Here is a 24,594-nt window from a genome sequence, read left to right as displayed (position 1 = left end):
AATACTTGTTATTTGTGGTCTTTCTGATAATAGCCATTCTTACAGGTATTAGGTGATATCTCATTGTGGTTTTGATTTGCACTTCCCTCATAATTAGTGATGCTGAGCATCTTTTCAGGTGCCTTCTGGCCATCTGTCTGCCTTCTTTGGGAGAATATCTATTCAGCTCTTCTGACCGGTTTTTAATTGGTTTTTGTCTTTTGATGTTGAGTTGTATGAGTTCTTTGTTTTCTGTTTTAACCCTTTGTTGGATATATCATTTACAGGTACCTTCTCTTGTTCAGTAGGTGGCCTTTTCATTTTGTTGATAGTTCCCTTCACTTTGTAAAAGCTTTTTAGTTTGATGTAGTCTCATTGTTTATTTTTGCTTTAGTTTCCCTTGCCTGAGGAGACATATCCAAAAAATATTACTAAGACCAATGTCAAAGAGCATACTGCCTATGTTTTCTTATAGAAGTTTTATTTATGGTTTCCGTTCTTACATTTAAGTCTTTATTAATCCATTTTAAATTTATTTTTGTGCATGGTGTGAGAAATTAGTACAGTTTGATTCTTTTGCATGCAGCTGTCCAGTTTTACCAACATCATTTATTGAAGAGGCTGTCTTTTCCCCATTGTATATTCTTGTCTCCTTTGTTGTAGATGAATTGCCCATGTAAGTGTGGGTTCATTCCTGGACTCTGTTCCATTGATCTATGTGTCTGTGTTTGTGCCAATACTGTACTGTTTTGATTACTGTAGCTTTGTAGTATAGTTTGAAATCAGGGAGTGTGATACCTCCAACTTCGTTCTTCTTTCTTAAGATTGTTTTGGCTCTTTGGGGCCTTTTGTGTTTTCTTACAGATTTTAAAATTATTTGTTCTAGTTCTGTGAAAAATGCCATTGGTAATTTGATAGGGATTGCATTGAATCTGTAGATTACCTTGGGTAGTATGGTCATTTCAACAATATTGATTCTTCCAATCCAAGAACACAGTATATCTTTCCATCTGTTTGTGTTGTCTTCAGTTTCTTTCAGCATTGTCTTTTAGTTTTTGGAGGACAAATCTTTTGCCTTCTTAGGTAGGTTTATTTCTAAGTATTTTATTCTTTTTTATGTGATGGTAAATGGGATTGTTTCCTTAATTTCTCTTTCTGATATATGTGTATAGAAATGCAGTAAATTTCTGTATATTATTTTGTATCCTGCAACTTTACTGAATCCATCAATGAGTTCTAGTATTTTTTTCTTGGTGTCTTTAGGATTTTTTTATGTATAGTATCATGTCATTTGCAAACTGACAGTTTTACTTCCTCCTCTCCAATTTTATTCCTTTTATTTTTTTTCTCTTGTCTGATTGCTGTGGCTAGGACTTCCAATACTGTGTTGAATAAAAGTGGGGAGAGTGGGCATCCTTGTGTTGTTCCTGATCTTAGAGGAAATACTTTCAGCTTTTCACCATTGAGTATGATGTTAGCTGTGGGTTTGTCATATTTGGCCTTTATTATGTTGAGGTCTGTTCCATCTATACCCACTTCGTTGAGAGTTTTTATCATAAACACATGTTGAATTTTATCAAAAGCTTTTCCTTTATCTGTTGAGATGATCTTATGATTTTATTCTTTGGTTTGTTAATATGGTTTATCACATTGATTGATTTGTGGATTTTTGAGCCATTCTTGCATCCCTGGGACAGGTCCCACTCAATCATGATGTGTGATACATTTAATGTATTGTTGAACTTGGTCTGCTAATATTTTCTTGAGGATTTTTGCATCTATGTTCATCAGTGATATTGGCCTGGAATTTTCTTTTTTCTTTTTTTTTTGTGGTATCTTTGTCTGGTTTTTGTATCAGGGTGATGCTGGCCTTGTAGAATGAGTTTGAAAGTATTTCTTCCTCTGCAATTTTTTGGAATAATTTGGAGGGATAGGTGTTAACTCTTCTCTAACTGTTTGGTAGAATTCACCTTTGAAGCCCTCTGGTTCTGGACTTCTGTTTGTTGGGAGTTTTTGAAATTACTTACTCAGTTTCACTATTGGTAATTGGTCTGTTCATATTTTCTATTTCTTCCTGATTCAGTCTTGGGAGATTGTACATTTCTAGGGATTTGTCCATTTCTTCTAGGTTGTCCATTTTATTGATGTACAATTGTTTGTAGTAATCTGTTATGATCTTTTGTATTTCTGTGGTGTCAGTTGTAATTTCTTTTTTATTTCTGATTTTATTGATTTGGGCCCTCTTTTTTTCCTTGAAGAGTCTGGCTAAAGGTTTATCAATTTTGTTTAAATTTTCAAATAACCAGCTCTTTGTTTCATTTATCTTTTCTGTTTTTTTGTCTCTATTTCATTTATTTCTGCTCTGATCTTTATAATTTCTTTCCTCTACTAACTTTGGGTTTTATTTGTTCTTCTTTTTCTAGTTTCTTTAGGTTGTTTATTTGAGATTTTCCTGTTTCCTGAGGTAAGCTTGTATAGCTGTAAACTTCCCTCTTATTACTGCTTTTGCTGAGTCCCATAGATTTTGGATCATTTTGTTTTCATTTGTCTCCAGGTTTTTTTTTTCAGTTTCCTTTTTGACTTCTTCAGTGATTCATTGGTGTTTAGAACATATTGTTTACCCTCCATGTTTGTGCTTTTTTTTTTCTTGTAGTTGATGTCTAGTCTCATAGCATTGTGGTTGGAAATAATGCTTGATATGTTTTCAGTCTTCTCAAATTTAATGAACTTGTTTTGTAGTCTATCATGTGATCTGTCCTGAAGAATGTTCCATGTGCACTTGAAAAGAATATGCATTCTGCTGCTTTCAGTTGGAATGCTCTCTAAATATCAATCAAGTTCACTTGGTCTAATGTGTCATTTAACAACAGTGTTTCCTTATTGATTTTCAGTCTGGATAGTCTGTCCATTGATGTAAGTGGGGTGTTAAAGTCCCCTACTATTATTGTGTGACTGTAAATTTCTTCCTCTATGTCTGTTAATATTTGCTTATATATTTAGGTTTTCCTATGTTGGGTGCATATATATCTTTATAGTTGTTATGTCTTCTACTTGGATTGATCCCTTGATCACGATGTAATGTCCTTCTTTGTCTCTTGTTACAGTCTTTGTTTTAAAGTCTATTTTTTCTGTTATAGTTATTGCTACTCTGGCTTTCTTTTTTTTTTTTTTGCGGTACACGGGCCTCTCACTGTTGTGGCCTCCCCTGTTGTGGAGCACAGGCTCCGGACATGCAGGCTCAGCAGCCATGGCTCACGGGCCCAGCCGCTCTGCGGCATGTGGGATCTTCCCGGACTGGGGCACGAACCCATGTCCCCTGCATCGGCAGGCGGACTCTCAACCACTGCACCACCAGGGAAGCCCAACTCTGGCTTTCTTTTGATTTCCATGTGCGTGGAATACCTTCTTTAATCCTCTCACTTTCAGTCTGTATGTGTCTTTAGATCTCTTATTGTTGACATTGACCTTGATCACCTGGCTGATGTAGTGTTTGTCAGGTTATCCACTATAAAATTACTCTCTTCCCCACTTTCATACTGTACATTTTGGAAGGAAGGAAATACTATGTGCAGCACACACAAAATGAGTGAGGAATTCTGCAGTTCCCTAAGGTTTGAATATCTTATTAAGTTATTTAAAAATTTTCTGTGTGGCAGATTAATCTGTTTTCTCCCAGTTATTTACTTATTCAGTCATGTTTTTTTATCTGTGTAGACTGATGTATATTTATTTTATACTTTGAGTTATAATCCAATAATATTTAATTTATTTTGTTGCCCAGGTTTTTCCAGCTTTGGCTATTGGGAGCTCTTTCATATGGCTCTTGTGTCTTTAATTAATTTTCTTTTTTATGTTGGTCTTATATCTTGTAACCTCGCTAAACTCATTTATTAGTTCTGGTAGTTTGTTTGGTTTTTTTTAAGATTTGTAGGATTTTCTACATAGATGATAATGTCATCTGGGAAATAACACAGTTTTATTTCGTTTCTAAACTGGATGCCTTTTATTTTTATTATTTTATTTCATTTTTTTTTTGCCTTACTGTGTCAGGTAGAACCTCCAGTACAATGTTGAATAGAAGTGGTGAGAGCAGACATCCTTGCCTTGTCTCTGTCTTAGGGGAAAAGCATTTTAGTCTTTCATCATTAAGTATGATCGCAACTGTAGGGTTTTTGTACAAGTCCCTGTAGTTTTGGGGAAGTTCTCTTCTGTTCCTAGTTTATTGAGAATTATTTTTCCATGCATGGTGTTAACTTTTGTCCAGTGCTTTTTTATGCCTCTATTGAGATCACGATGTGATTTTACTTTTCATGTGGTGAATTATATTAGTTGAGTTTTGAATGTTAAACCAACCTTCATTACTGGAATAAATACTTGGTCATGATGTATGTACTTCTTATGTATTGTTTCTTAAACTGTGGGTCATAGCTTGCCTTGTGAAAATAGTGTAGTCAATCACCATTTTGAAAGGAGGAAATAGAATGGAAAATATCAGACTGTATTAAACTATCACTTTGAGAAATTTTTGTTTTGTATGTGTGTACTGGATTGTAAAGTCTATTTCTTGATCTCATATCCAAAATTTTGAAAATAACTAATTCACTTCTTGAACCTGAAGACAATGAGGCATAGAGTGGGGCAAGAAGGCAACTAGACTTAAGAGGAGGTTGCCAGGTTAAAGGAGGTGCAACTGGGGTGTTGGGTAAGGCAGAAAGGAAATAGGGGTTTCTTTAGAAACACCTCATTTGTTTCTTAGTTGTTTTTTTTTTTATTGCGGTACGCGGGCCTCTCACTGCTGTGGCCTCTCCCGCTGCGGAGCACAGGCTCTGGACGCACAGGCTCAGCGGCCATGGCTCACGGGCCTAGCCGCTCCGTGGCATGTGGGATCTTCCCAGACCAGGGCACGAACCCGTGTCCCCTGCATCGGCAGGCGGACTCTAAACCACTGCGCCACCAGGGAAGCCCTGTTTCTTAGTTTTAAGTGGAGGAATCTTTATGGCTGCATGATGAAGCCCATGGTCTGTGAAAGGGTGTAATTAGGTGCAGATTAATAACTTAATGTTTTTAGCCAAAGGACTTGGCAGACTATCAGATTTTCGGAACGTGCTCCAGTAACATGTTCTCTCGTACAGCTTTACCATGTGGTCTTTAGGTATTTTCTCTTCTAGAAATATTGTTTTTAATAAAGTCAAGTTGAAGCTGTTGTTAGATTTGCTTACATAAAGATTTTGGTTCTTTTTATATCTTTTCATATGCAGTGAGAACACAATCCTTGTAGGGGTGCACAGTCTTGAGATACTAGCTAGTGATTTCAATTACTAGTTCATTTCAACGGTTTTAGTTAGGCCCAGCTGGAGAGAATGGAACAATGATGGGTTAAGAATCTTTATGGTATCTTTAAGTTCTTAAATGTTGGATTTGTGTTTCTCAGTTCTGCTCCTTTATTGTTTGTCAGTTTGATCCTAAGGTAGTGTTCCAGTTTTAAATTTCTGAAGGAAGAAATCTGATTGAAGAGTCTAAATGCCTTGTCATTCTCTAGATCAAATCAGCTGTAACCAAGGAAGTATATAACATGTGTTAGGTATGCACCTTTCCCCTATGTTTATAGCCTTTCTCTGGGAAGACAGAATCAGTGGTAACTGGGTAGGCACCCTGAGAGGTGTTTGTTTATAATAAGTTAATTAAATCAAACAACAATGATATTAATAATCAAATTACAGTATTGAAGTAATTTATTTTCTGGATGGTTACAATTAATGCTATTTACGTTAAGGCAATGGTTCTGAGCCTTTTCGGTGTCCAAAAACCCCCTTTGAAAATATTATGAAGTATCTTGGACCCCTTGAAGCCCATCCAAGAACTTCAGATTAAGTATGCCTACTTTAAACTTTTAAATTAAACAATTTAACGTGCATTTTAAAATTCCCTGTAAAGTCTAGTTTTTCATGCTATAGCATGAAATATCAGAATGAGAATGATTATTTCTTTTTTTTTCTTTTTTTTTTTTTTTTTTTTTTGCAGTACGCAGGCCTCTCACTGTTGTGGCCTCTCCCGTTGTGGAGCACAGGCTCCGGACGCGCAGGCTCAACAGCCATGGCTCACGGGCCTAGCCACTCTGTGGCATGTGGGATCCTCCCGGATTGGGGTACGAGCCCGTGTCCCCTGCATCGGCAGGCGGACTCTAAACCACTGCGCCACCAGGGAAGCCCAGAATGATTACTTCTAATTACAACTGTTATTTGAGAAAAATGTTATCAAGTAGCATAGCTACTTTTTCTTTCTTTCTTCTTCTTTTTTTTTTTTTTTGCCACTTCTTAAGTTTAGAAGAATAGTAGGCATTGATGTGAATCTCTAACAACCTGTACAATAATAGGAACCATAAATACTTTCAGGACAAGGTGAATAATTCAAGAAATGCATATTCGCTGATGAAGTTTTAAAACAATGTCCCAGGGAGGGGCTGTTATCTGAATACAAAGAATTGTGGAAGAAGGTAAGTAGGTCAGAAAAGGGTTTATAAGCTATGTTCTAAGATTGTTTTTAGCACTAAGATTTTATGATTCTACCCCCAAATACTATATTTAATCTAGAGATGGTTCATTTCACAGATCTGTTGCAGTTTGCTTTAGCAAATAAAACAACTTTATGATCTTTGTTTTTATGATACAGCTATAAAATGGATCTGATGAAACTTCAAATAAATCATAACTAAAATTTACAGTAACATCAGATATATAATTTATACCTTTCTGATTTATGATCTACTGTATACTTAGTGATTTATCAAGCCAGAGATCTTTTTTTAGAAATTTTGATCACTGGTTATGTAATGTCTCTGTGTTGTTCATATTCCTATTTAACCTGCATCTTCATGTTAATAGTATAGGTAACACTCACTGAATTTTCTTTTCTGTTTTTTTTTTTTAAACAAGTCTGTTTATTAGAAAGGCTGGTTTTGGGAGGGGGGTGTTTGTTTTGTTTTATTTATAAACATCAGTGAATTTTCTGTGTTAGAGACAATTCCTGGCATTTTCCATGTTCTAACTCAGTTAATCCTCAAAACAACCCCATGAGGCAGGTAATATTATTATCACAATTTTACAGATGAGGAAACTGAGCCATAGAGAGGTTATTTATTTATTAATTTATTATTTATTTATTTTTGTGGTACGCGGGCCTCTCACCGCTGTGGCCTCTCCCGTTGCGGAGCACAGGCTCCGGACACGCAGGCCCAGCAGCCATGGCTCACGGGCCCAGCCGCCCCGTGGCATACGGGACCCTCCCAGACCGGGGCACGACCCCACGCCCCCCGCATTGGCAGGCGGACCCCCAACCACTGCGCAACCAGGGAAACCCTATTTATTTTTTTAAATAAAAATTTATTTTGGCCTTCCCTGGTGGTGCAGTGGTTGAGAATCTGCCTGCCAGTGCTGGGAACGCAGGTTTGAGCCCTGGTCCAGGAGGATCCCACATGCCGCAGAGCAGCTGGGCCTGGGCGCCTCAACTACTGAGCCTGAGCTCTAGAGCCCGCAAGCCACAACTACTGAGCCCGGGTGCCAAAACTACTGAAGCCTGTGCGCCTGGGACCCGTGCTCCGCAGTGGGAGAGATCACTGCAGTGAGAAGCCCGTGCACTGTGGCGAGGAGCAGCCCCTGCTTGCCTCAACTGGGTAGAGCCCACATGCAGCAACAAGACCCAATGCAGCCATAAATAAATAAATAAAAATTAATTTTATTTATTTTATGTTTGGCTGCCATTGGGTTTTCGTTGCTGCACGCAGGCTTTCTCTAGATGCGGCAAGTGGGGGCTGCTCTTCGTTGCGGTGCATGGGCTTCTCATTGAGGTGGCTTCTCTTGTTGCAGGCTCTAGGCTTTAGGCGCGTGGGCTTCAGTAGTTGTGGCACGCGGGCTCAGTAGTTGTGGATTGCGGGCTCTAGAGCGCAGGCTCAGAAGTTGTGGTGCAATGGGCTTAGTTACTCTGCGGCATGTGGGATCTTCCTGGACCAGGGATCAAACCTGTGTCCCCTGCATTGGCAGGCAGATTCTTAACCACTGTGCGGACCAGGGAAGTCTGAGAGGTTAAGTATTTTTTTTGAAGGGGGATGCAATTTTTTTTTAACATCTTTATTGGTGTATAATTGCTTTACATTGTTGTGTTAGTTTCTGCTATATAACAAAGTGAATCAGCTATAGGTATGCATATGTTCCCATATCTCTTCCCTCTTGTGTCTCCCTCCCTCCCACCCTCCCTATCCCACCCCTCTAGGTGGTCACAAAGCATCAAGCTAATCTCGCTGTGATATGCGGCTGCTTCCCACTAGCTATCTATTTTACATTTGGTAGTGTATATATGTCCATGCCACTCTCTCACTTTGTCCCAGTTTACCCTTCCCCCTCCCCGTGTCTTCAAGTCCATTCTCTACGTCTGCGTATTTATTCCTGTCCTGCCCCTAGGTTCTACAGAAACATTTTTTTTAATTTATTTTTTTTAGATTCCATATATATGTGTTAGCCTACAGTACTTGTTTTTCTCTTTCTGACTTACTTCACTCTGTATGACAGACTCTAGGTCATCCACGAGAGGTTAAGTGTTAAGTGGCATTTTTCTTCTTGCAGAGCGATTCTTGACTTTTCGTGCATTTGTGCTGTGTTCCCTTAAGCAAATTATAAATCTTGATTATATGGACTGACTTACTTGTTTTGCCCTAAATTTTACCGTGTACAGTGCTCTACACATAATTTAGACTCTAATTATGTATTAACTGCAAAATGTGTAATCTAAATCAAACCTTTCCTTTCCATTTGCCTGGAAATTTTATTCCTCTACTTAGCTATTTTGTTGTTACTAATGAAAAACCTAGTAAATTTATTTTCATGTATTACATGTAATTAAAGAAGATTTTGGAAAAATGGAAGCCTGTTTGCATGTTTTAAGTTAGCTTTAAAATTGTTACATTGTTAAAAATATAGTTAACCAATAAAATATGTACATCCACATTTAAAATTTATTTCATATAATACTAACGTTAAAATAAAGAACACATGTTTACTTTAAAATAAACCTCTTTACATGCCATAATGTACATAGTAATGGAACATTATTGTGTGTTCTGAATGTTAAAAATAAAAAATTCAGTAAGAATTGTGCCAGGTTTATCTTTATTATGTGTTATGACTTTCTTCTGTACAGTTGTTATGACTTTGACATATTCAAGTCAATCAGCTTTCTTTTTTATCCTCATTTTGAGTCTTTAACATGTCTACTTCGGTTTTATATAGATTTCATGCTTCCATTCTCCCACTCCACTCTTATCTCCACCAAATAATTAATTATTTGGAAGTTTAATTCATTGACCTAGATTTCTACCATTTTTTAAAAAGTTTGTTTTAAAATGTTTATATAACTTTTAGAACTTTAAATGAGTCTTTAGTGAACTGAAGAGGTTTACTTTGGATAATAATTTATTCTCTTTAGGATCAGGCCCAGTATTATAACCCTTCTAATATTAGTAGAATATTTAGTAGAATAATACAATTATCTGGAAATTTCACATGGCAATTTAGTCCAAAGAGCCTATAGCAACACTTGGACAAAGCATAGGTAGACACATAGCTAGTCCATGCCTTAATGTTATTTTGTGGGTTTTAGTCCCTTTGTTTACTTATTGAAAGTGTGCTTTTCCTCTATCAATTAAGTTAACAAATGTGACTGAAAAACCATCCTCCTCTCTCTGTTTTTGGAAGGAACATAATTATATTAATAAATGATTGGGAAATATTTGTGCAAAACTGAAATATATGTTAAATGAAAGCCTCATGTATGAATAATAGAAGATAAATAATTTGATATGTCCACGGCCTACCCAGTATAAGAAACCAACTCTCTAATAGCTGTGGATGTGACAGTTACCAATACATCTTCAGCTTCCTCTTTAAAATATTTTAATAGATGAGCAGTATTAATATGTTTCAAGATTAGCTCCACCGCTCTGCCATTTTAAAGTCCTGTTTGGATAAGCTTGAACTTTTTTGGGTTTTTTTTGGCTGCACCCCTTGCGGGATCTTAGTTCCCTGAGCAGGGATTGATCCCGCACCCTCGGTGGTGAAAGTGCAGATTTTGGACTACAAGGGAATTCCGAAGCATGAACTTTTTTTTTTTTTTTTTAATATTTATCTATTTGGTTGCACTGGGTCTTAGTTGCAGCAGGCAGGCTTCTTAGTAGTGGCTCCAGGGCTCCTTAATTGCGGCTTGCTGGTTCCTTGCACGTGGGCTCCTTAGTTGTGGCATGCAAATTTTTAGTTGCGGCATGCATGTGGGATCTAGTTCCCTGACCAGAGATCGAACCTGGGCCCCCTGCACTGGGAGCACGGAGTCTTATCCACAGCGCCACCAGGGAAGTCCCCCCAAGCTTGAACTTTTGATATTGCTCCTGTTAAAACTATAATCAATGCCTTCATAATTTAAACTCAATAAAAAGCAGGTCAGGAGAAAGAGAACTCTTAATTGGATATCTGTTTTGTATCAGATACTTTACATATTATCTTTAATACTTTACATATTATCTTTAATCCTCACTAAAATTTTTTGAGTTGCACATTTTTTGAGTTTTTTCTCCATTTTACAGATGAGGAAATTGAGGCAGAGGGGTGTCACAGTAGGTGGCTAAACTAGAATTCACATTTGTTTGTCTGACTTTAAATAAGGTCCATGCTCCTTGCACATGTTGTCCCTTTGGTATGAACTAAATTGAAGATAGAATTTCTTGTGAATAACATTTTAATCTTTCCATCTTCCACTTTTGCATATTGAAATCACAGTATATAATTTTGAACCTTGAATTTTCACCAGGCGCTATAGTATAACCATTTCTTTATATAATTCTCAACACGTATTGCTTGATATATATGTAGGCATAATGTATCATAATTAAAGGGATTATTATGGAGTGCTTTCACTTTTTTCCTTTTGTAAATATCATTGAGATGAACATTCTTGTACCATAGACCATTAAGATGTTGCCTGATTTCTCCACTAATCACCCCTCCTTGCCCAACACTAAGGATATATAGTCAAATGTTGTATTCATGAGTTAATCAGATTCGTTTTTGTCCATCTATCCCTCTGTCCTTTCTTCCTATCTTCCCCTTGAATATGGTTACAGTATTTTTTAATACAATTAGGTTCATTTGTTTCAGGTCGCTTTCAGTTTTAGGCATTTCCCCTCTTCACATTCTTTCTTATTTTATTTTTTGCATATACAGAGTATTAATATGCTTTCCAAAATCAAAACTGTTCAAAGCCAGTCCCTCTTGTGTACTCTATGTGCTGTCTTCTAATCAAGGATTTTATTCCATCCATTGTCTGTCCATCAGTAGTTTTCTTTTCTCTGCATCATGGTCATCAACATACAAGCCTGCTGAATTTTCTCTCACCTAACAAAAACGATTTCTCTCCTACCTCACTGGCCCTTCCTTCTTAATCGCCTTTATTGGTTACTTGGCCTCTTATTGGTCCTTGACCACAGTCCTTGAGCCATTTCATTTTTTGTCTCCATCTTGCAATTGTAAATACCATATATAACGTTGGTGATTATTAAATTTGTATCTGCAACTACTGAATAAGATTTGAATATCCAGCTACCTAATTGGTATCTCCTCTTGGATATCTAATAAGCATCTCTTAATTAAACTATTCCAAGCCTAAATTCTGATCCTTAATCCCAAGCTTATTTCTCCCTCTGTCTCTTTACCCCAATAAATGGTGGCTCTATTCTTCTGTTTGCTTAGATCAAAAACCTTGGAGCCATCCTTGACTTCAATCTGTACTATCAAATCCCGTTGGCTTTACCTTCAGAATATGTCTAGAATTGTTCCCTTCTCACCACTTCCTACTCTTCCATCTTGGTCCAAGGCAACATCTTCTCTTACCTGTCTTATTGCAATAACCTTCTGTCTGGGCTCCCTGCTTCTGTCCATGTCCTTCTTTTATCTATTCTCAATAGAGCCATCCTTTAAAACTCCCTGTTCTTGTCAAAAACCATCTCCAGTCACTCTCATTTTTACTCAGAGTAAAAGCCAGAGAGTCCTTAGAGTGGCTTAAAAGGCCTCACATGATCTGGCCCTTGTTATTTCTCTAACCTCATCTCCTTTCATTTTTGCCCTTGTTCATTTCCTCCACTCACATTGGCCTTCTTGCTATTCCTCAGACCTGCCAAGCATGTTCCTACCTCAGTTTTTGCCCTTAGCTTTTCCTCTGCCTAGAGCATTCTTCCTCCAGATATTTGCATAGCTAGCTCCTTGGCTTTCTTCAGATCTTTGCCCAAATGTCATCTTTTTAATGAGGCTTTTCCTGTCTACTCTTTTTTGTTTTGTTTTGTTTTGTTTTGTTTTTTCAGTATGCGGGCCTCTCACTGCTGTGGCCCTTCCCATTTTGGAGCACAGGCTCCGGACGCACAGGCTCAGCGGCCATGGCTCACGGGCCCAGCCGCTCCGCGGCATGTGGGATCTTCCCGGACCGGGGCACGAACCCCTGTCCCCTGCATCAGCAGGCGGACTCTCAACCACTGCGCCACCAGGGAAGCCCCCTGTCTACTCTTTTAAAAATTAAAAGGTCCTCTGCTTGCACCTCCTATCTTACTTTCGCTTTGTTTTTTCCACAGTTATCAGAATCTGACTTTTTTTTTTTTTCAAGAAAGAAATGGGAAATTTTATTCAAGCCAATCTGAAAATTATAACTAGGGAGATAGTCTTTCAGAAAGCTCTGAGGACTGTTCTGCCCATTAGAGGTCTAAGCACAGTTATATAAGTTTTTGAGACAAAGGGTTATACATCAAAGGGTTAAACATCAAGGTGGCATTGACAGTTTACATAGTTGCACAAAGTGAGTAGTGGGTCATCATAACCCCTTACATGATAACGGAGGGAATGCTATCTCCTAAGGAGTTTCCTTGCTGGTGCCAGCAGGAAATGTGTGTGTGTGTGTGTGTGTGTGTGTAGACGTTCCTGTGTCTTCTTAGGGAATCTAGTTAATGTATAATGCAGATGCACAATGCACACTAAGGAGAAGGTATAGTGGCTCAAACAGCAGAGAAAATTTCACGTTAAATTTCTTTTCCTGCCTTAAAATAATTTTGTTTCATCAGCAGCCTCATTGAGGAGGTAATATTTGAGTAGACTCTAAGGTGGTAAGGGACTTAGCCTTATGGATATGGTGGAAGTAGTGTTGCAGGCAGTAGGAGCAGCCAGTGAAAAATTCTAAGGAGGAGAGCTTGCCTGGTATGTTTGGAGAACAGCATGGGGACGCTGAGGGTAAGAGGTGAGATTAGAACTGTAAACTAGTATGTTTGTTGGTGTGGGGGGGGGCTTTTGGTCACAGAATTAACCTTATTCATGAAATAAAAGCTATACATTTTCTATTTACACTATAACTATGTATTATAAAGTCAAGGAAGTCAGTGTTGTTCTTTCTTGGACTTTATATTATGAATATCAGGATGAAAGGTGGTTTGAAGCTCTAATTTTTTAACTCAATCAACTGTGCAGAAATCGCTTATGAACTGTATGTTAATGATTTGAATCATGTGCCTGAGGTCCCTTTGCCAGAGACTTTTTAATTTAATTGGTAGTGGTGAGGGTGGGAAGGGAGGGGGTTGTGCCTGGGCATTGAGTTTTTTAAGCACTCCCAGGTGGTTCTATATGCACTGCTCTGGTACCTGAATATATAGAAAAAGAGACAGCTTTTCTCATTCCGGCTCCAAAGTAGTCTGCTCAGTATGCTTATCATCCTTGCTGCCTCAGCTCACTGCAGTGTCTCATAACTCCCTGGAACTCAACAACCACAAATCCCCTCCACAGAAATCCTGGGACCTCTCCTAGCCATGCCATTGGAGGGGAAAGGTAGGACAGGTAAGAGTTCTCCTTTACTGCCCCATTCATAAGTTCCCCACAACACCAAAAAACAAGACTGGGTGTGGGCACCAGATGACTGAAAAGTTTGTGTTACAGAATGACAGTGTAAGAGGAGGGGTAAGAGAAGAGGGGAGCAAAATGTTGGCATCAATTGCCTAATAAAAAATTTTAAGAACAAGGCTGCCTAATATTCAGTTTCAAATTTTGGCATTGTTGTGGTAGAAAATACCCTGTCTCCCCCACTCATCTGTTTCATTTATGTGTCTGGCACATTTTTGGCACACAACAAATATTTGTTATTTAAATGAATGAATGAATTCAAGTGGGCTGAACACAAAAAGCAACAAGCCTCCAACCCATCCTTTCCTGATCCCTCCAATCTTGTTCCCCAGTGGCAGTCGCATTTACCTCACTGTTACCCTACTAGCTCTAAATTATATATCTATGCTGTTCATTCTAGATGTATCAGTGTTAGATCTTGCATACTCACTTACTGCTAAGATAGGTAAGGATTTTACTAAATTAACAACTCCAAATTTTACCGACCTACAATACCTAATAAATTATATCACTATTGTTAGCTTTTCCACTGCTTACGTTTGTGAGGTTAAACAATATACTTAAATTTGTATTTCTTATTTCAACTATAAGGAGTACCTCTTCACTTTGAATCTGACTTATTATATATTTAACTTATTTCTTAATTCTCTGTGTTCTACCCCCCAGTTAAGCTCCATGAAGGAAGAGATTTTTATCTATTTTGTTTACTCTCAAATCCCCAGTGCCTTTTATTTATTTATTTATTTTAAAAATATTTATTTATTTTCGGCTCCATTGGGTCTTTATTGCTGCACGCAGGCTTTCTCTAGTTGTGGTGAGCGGGGGCTACTCTTCGTTGCGGTGCACCGGCTTCTCTTTGCGGTGGCTTCTCTTGTTGCGGAACACGGGCTCTAGGCACGTGGGCTCAGTAGCTGTGGCTCGTGGGCTGTAGAGTGCAGGCTCAGTAATTGTGGCGCACGGGCTTAGTTGCTCTGCGGCATGTGGGATCTTCCCGGACCAGAGTTCGAATCCCTGTCCCCTGCACTGACAGGTGGATTCTTAACCACTGTGCCACCAGGAAAGCCCGCCCTGCCTAGTGCCTTTTAAATTATAGGTAATCAGTTAAAATTTATTGAATGAATGAATGAATAAAATGGTCAAGGCCTTGTGTAATCAGTCCTCTCTTTGTCCTTCCAGAGTTATCTTCTGCTCCCCTGGCTCTCTTGCTACATGCCAGATGCTGATCTTTTTCACTTCCACTTTATACCATGCTCCCTCCTGCCTCAGAACCTTTATATGTTTTATTCCCTCTACTTGGAATACGCTTTATTTCCTGACCCCTTCTTTTCCTTGCCTAGTTAACTTCTATTACTCATCCTTTAGATATCAGCTCAAAAGTCCCTATTTCAAAGAAGATCTGGATTAAGAACCCCTGTATTCACTCTTCACCAACTAAACTGAATATTTCAGAAAGGCAAAAACCTTGAGTATACTGCTTGCCAGTGTATGTGTCGGAATAGTGAATCCTCAGTAAGTACTTATTGAATGTTCCCTTCTGCATTAATATTCTGCCTTGAGGCAGTGGCAGGTCATTCCTATATGATTAGAAATGGCAGCCTCTCAGGAAACTTCATATTCTTAAATGAAACATGATTGGTAGTAAGTGAGAAACAGCTCAGCATCTTTGGTCAAATATGGGTTAAATACGAGCTTTATGTTGAGAAAGTCAGTGTGTTGACATTTTGTGAGAAGATAGGAATCCAGATAAGATCTGGCTCAAGAAATTCTGGTTTAGGGTCAGTGCAGAAGCATGTGCATATTGATTCTTGTTGATGTGTAGGGCATGTAAATAACCCAGTACATTTTGTTACTTTAATATTTAATATCAAAAAATGGTAGAAGACTGGCTAATAGCTCCTTTGTTAGCCAGTAGTTAACTTTTTCAATAGTTTCACTTTTGAAAAAGTAAGGCTGGGTAAAGTTAGCAATTTTTTATTTTGTAGGATTGTGTTAAGAATTAACATATACGAAAGTTCTTTAAAGTGCATGTGTAATTTATTGTTATTATTACTATTATCATCATTATTAGTTGTGACATTGGGCAAATAAATTAGTTTCTCTTTATATTTACTCTTGTAAAAAGTGGGAATAAGGACTTCCCTGGTGGTCCGGCAGTTAAGACTCCACACTCCCAACGCAGGGGGCCCAGATTCGATCCCTGGTCAGGGAACTAGATCCCACATGCTGCAACTAAGAGCCCGCATACTGCAACTAAAAGATCCCGCACGATGCAACTAAAGATCCCGCACGCAGCAACGAAGATCCCGCTTGCCATAACTAAGACCCAGTGCAGCCAAATAAATAAATATGGAAAAAAAAAAAAGTGGGAAAGAAAATAGTGTTGACCCTAATGGGTTATCATGAAAATTAGTAACGCATGCACTCAAAGAGAAGAGCTTGGTATCCAGTAAACCCTTGGAAAATGGTCACTGTTATTTTAACTATTATTATTTTCAATCTTTTCTTTTGAGTTTAAGAACTTTCCTTTCTAAATCATTAGAGAGAATTTGAGTTCTTTAATTAGAATTCAGGGTCCAGTCTCCTATGTGACTTTTGGCACTTTCATTAAGCTCTTGGCATGATGAATGGCAGTGGTGGCAGCTGCTGCTGCTACTATTTCTAAAGGTCCACCTCATTTACCTTACTTGTATATTGGTTAGTGAAATAGGAATATCCACTTCTGTGATATTGTCTGTAGTGAAGTGAACAAAATGTTGTAGGGGATGGCTCAAAGCCTTGCATAGTTCCTGAAAAATAGTGGATACTAAGTATTCATAAATTTGAAAGACAGTAAGAACTAGAGCTTGATTGTGTCTGGTTATAAGATATTTAAATGTATACCAAAAATACTGTAGACTTTGTGTAAGAGAGCTATGGACAAGGGAGATCAAAACAATAATAACAAAACCACATTGAAAAACACGGATTAGAGTAGAGCCTATCATTGTGGTTTTGTGTTTCTTAGTGCTGCTATTACATTCTTAATGCTCTGTATATTTGCAAGAACAAGTCAGGGGTACAGTAACTAACACTAAAATAAATGTCAATATATATTCTCTTTCAGATTTACCAAAAATTTATCTCCTGACAAGATAAATCTAAGTACCCTTAAAGGAGAAGGTGAACTGAAGAATTTGGAGTTGGATGAAGAGGTGCTCCAGAATATGTTGGATTTGCCAACATGGCTTGCTATCAACAAAGTTTTTTGTAATAAAGCATCTATTAGGGTGAGACTTTGATATCTGTGCAAGGCATTTTCTGTTTTCATTTTGTTTATTTCATCCCTATCTTTTAAAATAAATATTTTGTTTTCGGTAATTCTGAAAAGAAGCATTTTTATTAACATAATTTTAAAAGACAGATACCTTGTAAATAATTGCATGAATGTGTGCCTTTTGAATTTAATTGAATGCTAATATATGTTTATTAATTTATAGGTTTTAAGTTTTATTAAAATTTAATATTAATATTTAAATAAAATTGTTGATGCTTTATTAATAAAATAATTTGGTACATATTTAAAATTTTTTTCACACGATTTATTGTCAAAAGGGACAATTTAAATTTGTAGTTAGTAAACACTACTTCAAATGAAGACATAAGGACTGATAAGTTATCTTATTCTGGACATTATACTTTTATTTGAAATTCTGTCTCTTTTCCTCATTTGTTTTTTATTTTGAGGTTTTTAAAGTTTTCTTTTAATACTAGCTCTGCTTATTAAAACTTAAGCTTTCTTATTATCTTTGGCTCTAATCATACATCATATCATTTCCTTCTCTTAAAGATTAGGCTTAGTTTGGGAGCCTACTCAGTAGAAATACTGCACGCTAACTTTTCATAAAATTAAAATTGGGCTCCAAAGAAAAGATTGTAGAAAAGTTGCTGTATCCTTTGATGGTAACCTTTAATTTTTGTTCTATCCTCCATAAGCCCAAATGTCTAAAAACATGACATTTTTAGTGCAGGATATATTTGAACATTATTTATTTGATGTTACTTGTATTTAACATTAATGGTCTCACTTTTGTATTTGTCTTGAATACCTACAAGGAGATTGGTTGGAATTCTAGAATTTAAAAAATTGTTAAATAAACAAAACACTGATTATGCTTTGCTAGGAATTCTTCAGCTACAAAATTAAAATGTGTTTTCAGAACTGGGGAAAAAAGATATTAAGAGAACCTGAAATTTTTATTTAAAAAGATGACCAAGAAAATAAGGCTAGTAGTCTTTTTTAATATAAAATAGGTGCAGCTGATTTCAAGAGTATGAATGAATTGCTCAGTTTATTATTTTTCAATTTAAGAAAAAAGTCATCTGATATAATTTGGTATGTCTTTCATTATGTTAAGAGAGTATCTGTGTTGATTACTGTTTTATATTTTTTTTTAATGATTCATTTTAAAGAAAAAAAAATTTTCTTTTGTAGATACCATGGACAAAACTGAAAACACATCCCATCTGTTTGGTAAGTTCTGAAATGCTTCAGAAATAAACTCTTATGTATGCATATAATCTAACAAATCTAATATTAAACAAAATATTAATATTTTGTTTCATAGAAACATAATCTCATGGCTTCTCTGCTAGTTATCTTTCATTCTATTTTGATGGTTCTTAGTTTTATCAGTTCTTAAATGAGAAGTTTGAACTTTAAAATGAGAGGGTCTTTAAAGTTTTTCAGGTCTAGAATATTATATTGTAAGTTGGTATATTTTATTGCATTTTTTAACTTTTTATTGATATATTATACTTTATTTATGAGATTCTTCTTTTAATAAAGTTTGGTCCAGACTTTCTGTGTTTCTGCTTTTACTGATCTAATATAATACGTTCTTTAATATACTTTACTTTTTAAGGAAAACTGATCAGTTGGTCATTTATTGATTCATTCATACCACAAATATTTACTGAGCACCTCCCCTCTGCCCTGAGGGAGCATATTTTTACAAGGTGACTGACAACGAACAAGTAAACAAAACAAGACAGTTTCAGATAATAAGTACAATATTAAATAGAGAATGAAGAATGACTGGAGATGTGTTAGTGATGACTACTAAGGACATTTGATCTTCCTTCAAGAAAAAACTTGGACTGAGAAAGAAACTTTTTTACTATGAGAGTATTTACTTTTTCATATTTCTTGCATTTTTCTTAGTTACACATCTTAAATCTCAGGTTTTAGATTGGTTCTATTTATTTTAATTAGCCCAGGTTTTAATTAAAGCTCAGGTTTAAGCTTTTAGAGGTGGTTTAATCCTATTTATTAATAAATAATCTAATTTATCAATTAATAATGTAGTACACTCTGGGATTAGCGATTATATGTCTGTAAAACTTGATGATGTCATCAGTATATGGTTACTTCTTATAGTTTTTTTCTCCTGTACTCCTGTAATAAGCTTTTCCACCAGATAATAAGTGCCTTGAGAAAGGACTAAGCACTTTTTTTTTAGTATTTCTCTTTTTAGACCTCTAGAGAAACATTTAAAATAACTCTGCTTACTTACTGTTTTCTTTGCTCCTAAAGAAATGAAAGAGAAAATAGTCTTAAATAATATCTACGTAATATACATAAAATAAAATATCTAATGTTTACATTTTTAATATATTTTTATTAGTCCTTGGATAAAGTAATAATGGAAATGAGTACATGTGAAGAACCACGAACCCCAAATGGCCCATCACCAATTGCAACTGCTTCAGGACAAAGGTAAGCTATTTTCCATTAATCTGTATGACTGGCAAAGGGAATTTTTTTTTCTGTTATCTGCAGTAATGGGACATAAAGTAAAATTTCCTAAGTTCAGTTTCTATTTTAGTTACTTCTCCCATCAAACATTTTACAGTTTTAGTAAATACATTGCAAAAGTAGCAGAATTGATTTTTAGCCTCTTTTATTCATCTTGTTTTCCTTGATATTAAATACTAATGATCAGTCAAATGCAGAGCAGTAGCAGAAAATAAAAGAAGAGCTTAGGCATTCTAAATCAGATAGTCTCTTACTTGGTTTCTCTGTATAACATTTGTTCTATGCATCAGTGGAATTTTTATGACTCTTAAGAGTTAAGTTGATGTCTTAAAAAATTATAGACCTTTCGGATTACTCTAAAATTCATTAAATATAGAATGCTCACACTTTACACAGATTGAATTTTGATAGATAAAAATCAGATGTTAATAAAGTAGGAGCATGGGGAGCGTTTCACAAAGCTGCCTTGAGAAGTTAGAATAGTTCTTAAAAAATAGATCTTCAAAAACTTGCCTATTCATCTTTACATTCAGTAAATTTGGATCTTGTATATCATTTCCTCAAAACAGGTTTTCTGTACTATTTTTGGATGGTGCAGCTATTCACGTAAAAAGTTTACATTGATTTTAATGTGATTAGTGCCTCCTCAAGTTGTACAACATGGCAGCCCTGAACATTTACAGTATTCTGGGTGCTGTATAAAACCAGTGATAAACTCTTCTTGAGAATGAACATACACATACAGATACACACACATACTCTGTTTCTTGCACTCTCATATTTTCCTCCTCTTTCACCAAGGTTGAGCCACCATTATTAATGCATTCTGTGAGAATACCTGCAGTCTGATCAGTGGCTTTTCGTGTGGGAATCAAATGGTGATCCATCCACTGCTGAGAGTTCACTGAAGGCCAGATTTTTCAGATATACAGTTTATATTTGGACTATATGTAATAGTGATGGGGAAAAGAGCTTTCACATTAACTTCTTTGTAGTTTACGTATTTTCCAGCAATTTGAGATTTTAAAGTTTAGATTATGATTTCAGGTTAGATAGAGTAGGTTGGAGCAGTTGATCTTAAAATTGGCTAGACTCAGAAAATTGGAGAAAAAGTTGAGATATTTATAAGACTATTAAAAGGGCAAAAGAAGATCAGGAAAGTTGCTATAAACAAATGATTTATTTTAATTAGGTGTGGCAGAAATTAGGTATTTTCTTATTGTATGCTAAGTGTAGTTGATACTGTTCTTCCCAATTCATGTTTTTGTAGTGTCAACAAGCTTTATAATTTTGGCTTTGTAATCATATGATGGTAATCCTTATATTGTATGGTAGTATCTTTATTTCTATGTTTTCCAGACTTGCCTAATTGTAGCAATCATTTAGGGTGCTTATGAAATTCACAGAGTTTTTTAGGCTCCTCCTTTAAAATTAGGATTCATTAGGTCTAGAATGGTTATCAAGAATATGAATATGTATTTTCAACAATTCTTTATAGTCATGCAATTTAAGGAAACACTGATCTATTTGATTTTATTTCTAGCTAAGAGATTAAAATAGAGGGAAATTAACGATTAATAGGGTGACCCTTCCTTCTGTGCAGAACCTGTAGGCTAACAATGCTCCCACAGATTGATGGTCTACGAAACTTTGTAAATTCAGAAATTTGATTTTATCACTTCACATGAAGGAGATAAACATCTACGTGAAGATTAACCGAACTCAGAAGAGACTTATTTGTAAACTGAAATTTCGTTTATAATGGATGACATAAACCAGAAACATGTAGACATTAGTCATTGAGTCTGCCTTCACCCTTCTGATGGTAAATTGTCCAGTACAATTGTAGCACTTTTTAATGTGCATAGATTAGATTAGATGGATTTGGATATTCCAAAGGGTATTCCCAGATAATTATTATAGAAATATTCCTCCAACTCCAGGAATATTTCTGTCTAAGTGACCAGTATTTGTCCTTAGGATCACAGCAACTCCTCCCTAGGATGCTGATGAGTTCTTCCTCTTCAGTTCTCAATTTTCTAAACCCCAGGTAGACAACCACCTTTTTTTTTATAACAAAATTACCTCAGTCAAGCCAAGGACCGTATAAATTACTACACATACACCATTTCACTTAAGGACCACAGCAACCTTTTGAAATAGGTATGATTCTCATTTTACAAATGATGAAACTGAGACTCAGAGACTTTCAGTAGTATTAATAATAATATACTACTATTTATAATACTATAAATAACAGTTATATCTTTTTCAGTATTTTGAGTCCAGAGATGGGCTATGTGGTTCATATGCATTATTTCATGCAATCTACACATAACCTACAAAGTGTATCCTGATTTAAAAGATGTCATCTAAATTTTAGAAAAGAGTAATTTTATTTATTCATTAAGATAGTAAATCAAGAAGCATAGCAGCAGGTATAGAGGAGCAGTGTGCATGATCATTAAAAATGATGGCCTCACTTTTATGTGTGTTGGCTTTGAAATGTGTGAGAGGCAGCCAGGTAGAACTGTCTGGTGGACATTTGAATTTTGCAGTCTGAAGTTACAACAAGAGATCTGGATAGTGATATAGATTTAGGAATAATGGTCATAATTGAAGTAAGGTGCCAATTTGGCAAACTTTCACCACCCCCCTGCCAAAACTGTACTTACCATTCTTGAAATGTGACCTTTACTTTATTTTTCTCCATGTCTTTGCTCATGCTTTTCCCTATTCTAAGATTTCCCTTCCTTTTCATCCCTCCTTGAGGAAAGTTCATCTTTCTTTCCTGGATATATTTCTCATTAACTATAAACAGTTTCTTCCTCTACCAAGTGTACTGATGATTCCTTTTTGAAAACACTTAATTACAGACTGCCTCATGTTTCAGTTGCTAGGATATGTGTTTTTTTTTCCTTCCCAAGTAACTTGCAAACCCTGTAACGCCACAACTCTACTTTGTTTTTCTTTATGTCCTAGCATCGTCCCCATCGTAGATGCTCAATACTTGCTGAATTGAATTAGAGAATGTGAACTTCTTCTGACTTTATTTCTAAATTATGAGATTATATTCCACTTGGCCTCTACAACCTTCTTTGTGTCAAGAATTTAGCCCTCTTACTTACTAACATTGATGCCAGTTGTCTGCACTAATGCTTTTTGAGACTAGGCAACTTTGGAAGGTGATTTTAATAATTTAGAGAGTAACTTCCAATTTTAAAAACCTTTTGTCATTTTGAGAAGAACATTTTTTTTTTGTAACTTACATGTAACCAGACTAGGTTATCGTTTTAACAAAAATGTGTTTTGTTAAACAAAAATGAATACTATTATGGCAGTTTGTGTACTTGTGTGAGAATATTAACAAAACTTTTTCACTTCAATGATTTTATTTTGGTTTTAGTGCATTATATTTTGTTCTGCTTTGTTTTCCCAGTGAATACGGCTTTGCTGAAAAAGTAGTTGAGGGAATTACTGTTTCTGTAAATTCCATTGTCATCCGCATTGGAGCAAAAGCCTTCAATGCATCCTTTGAACTTTCCCAGCTACGGATCTATAGTGTAAATGCGAACTGGGAACATGGAGATTTAAGATTTGCTCGTATTCAGGATCCACAGAGAGGAGAGGTAAAGATTTTTTCCTTTTCTTTCTTTGTTTAAAAAATGCTTTAGTCATTGATTAATATAAAAGTACATTTACAGTGGTGTGTTAGTTTCTGCTTTACAACAAAGTAAATCAGCTATACATATACATATATCCCCATATCTCCTCCCTCTTGGGTCTCCCTCCCACCCTCCCTATCCCACCCCTCTAGGTGGTCACAAAGCACCGAGCTGATCTCCCTGTGCTATGCGGCTGCTTCCCACTAGCTATCCATTTTACATTGGGTAGTATATATAAGTCCATACCACTCTCTCCAATAAAGATGTTAAAAAAATTTTTTTTTAATAAATAAATTTTAAAAAAGTATATTTAAAATAATTACTTTTTATGGTTGCTTATATTCACATACTACTAGATTTACTTTTGCCCTTTAACTATACTTTTCTCTGTACTACTTTTAATCATTTAATTATATAATGTGCATATTTTAATGTTTTTACTGTAATATTTCAACTTACAGAGTTAATGAGTCCTATTTTAACTTCTTGGCTTCTCAGAATTGAATTTTAAATATACATAACTAAAATATGTTTTTAAAATTCTTCTTGGTTACATAATTCAAATGTTCTTTGTGCTTTATATTAAAATTAAATTACTTAGAATAAAACTGTTAACAGCTTTACAGATGATGAATATAATTATGAAGATGTGTTACTGAATTTGGAATTCTACAATTAAAAAAAATCAAAGCATAGTGAATAGATCTAGAATGTCATATGAAAATTAGTGAAGAAATACATTTTTATAATAATTTTGTTTTTACAAATTTACATTTTTCTTATTCTATTTTGTGTAAGTGAAGCTAATCTCTATATTCTCTTTAGGTTTTGACCTTTAAGGAAATAAATTGGCAGATGATTCGAATAGAGGCAGATGCTACCCAAAGCTCACATCTTGAAATTATGTGTGCTCCTGTTCGATTAATAACCAACCAATCAAAAATCAGAGTCACACTTAAAAGAAGAGTAAGTCAACAGGGTTACCCTTATGATTTATGCGATAGCTATTAGAATTGATGGGAAATTTTAAATTATTTTTTAGCTGAAATATTGGCATATTAAAACAGTGTAAAATAAAAGGAAATATAGTGCCTCAAGCAATATTTGAAGAAATCTAATGTAATGGTAACATTTTTCAGGTTTCTAAGTTTAATATTTAGATTTTTTTTTAATGTGACTTTATTCGGAA

At 35.8% G+C, this 24,594-nt stretch overlaps 1 protein-coding gene across 1 annotated transcript in view; it reads left to right on the top strand.

The window, feature by feature from the left end:
• Positions 1–24,594, top strand: part of BLTP3B (bridge-like lipid transfer protein family member 3B) — a 105,718-nt gene that overhangs the window by 20,672 nt on the left and 60,452 nt on the right. The window contains 5 exon segments of the mRNA XM_060025449.1: positions 17,050–17,212; positions 18,418–18,456; positions 19,610–19,701; positions 23,180–23,369; positions 24,231–24,371. Of these exon segments, the coding sequence (XP_059881432.1) occupies positions 17,050–17,212; positions 18,418–18,456; positions 19,610–19,701; positions 23,180–23,369; positions 24,231–24,371 (625 nt within the window).

This window comes from Delphinus delphis, chromosome 11 (assembly GCF_949987515.2).
Source record: "Delphinus delphis chromosome 11, mDelDel1.2, whole genome shotgun sequence".
In the NCBI taxonomy this organism is placed as follows: Eukaryota; Metazoa; Chordata; class Mammalia; order Artiodactyla; family Delphinidae; genus Delphinus; species Delphinus delphis.
This window is presented reverse-complemented; position numbering and strand designations above follow the sequence as displayed.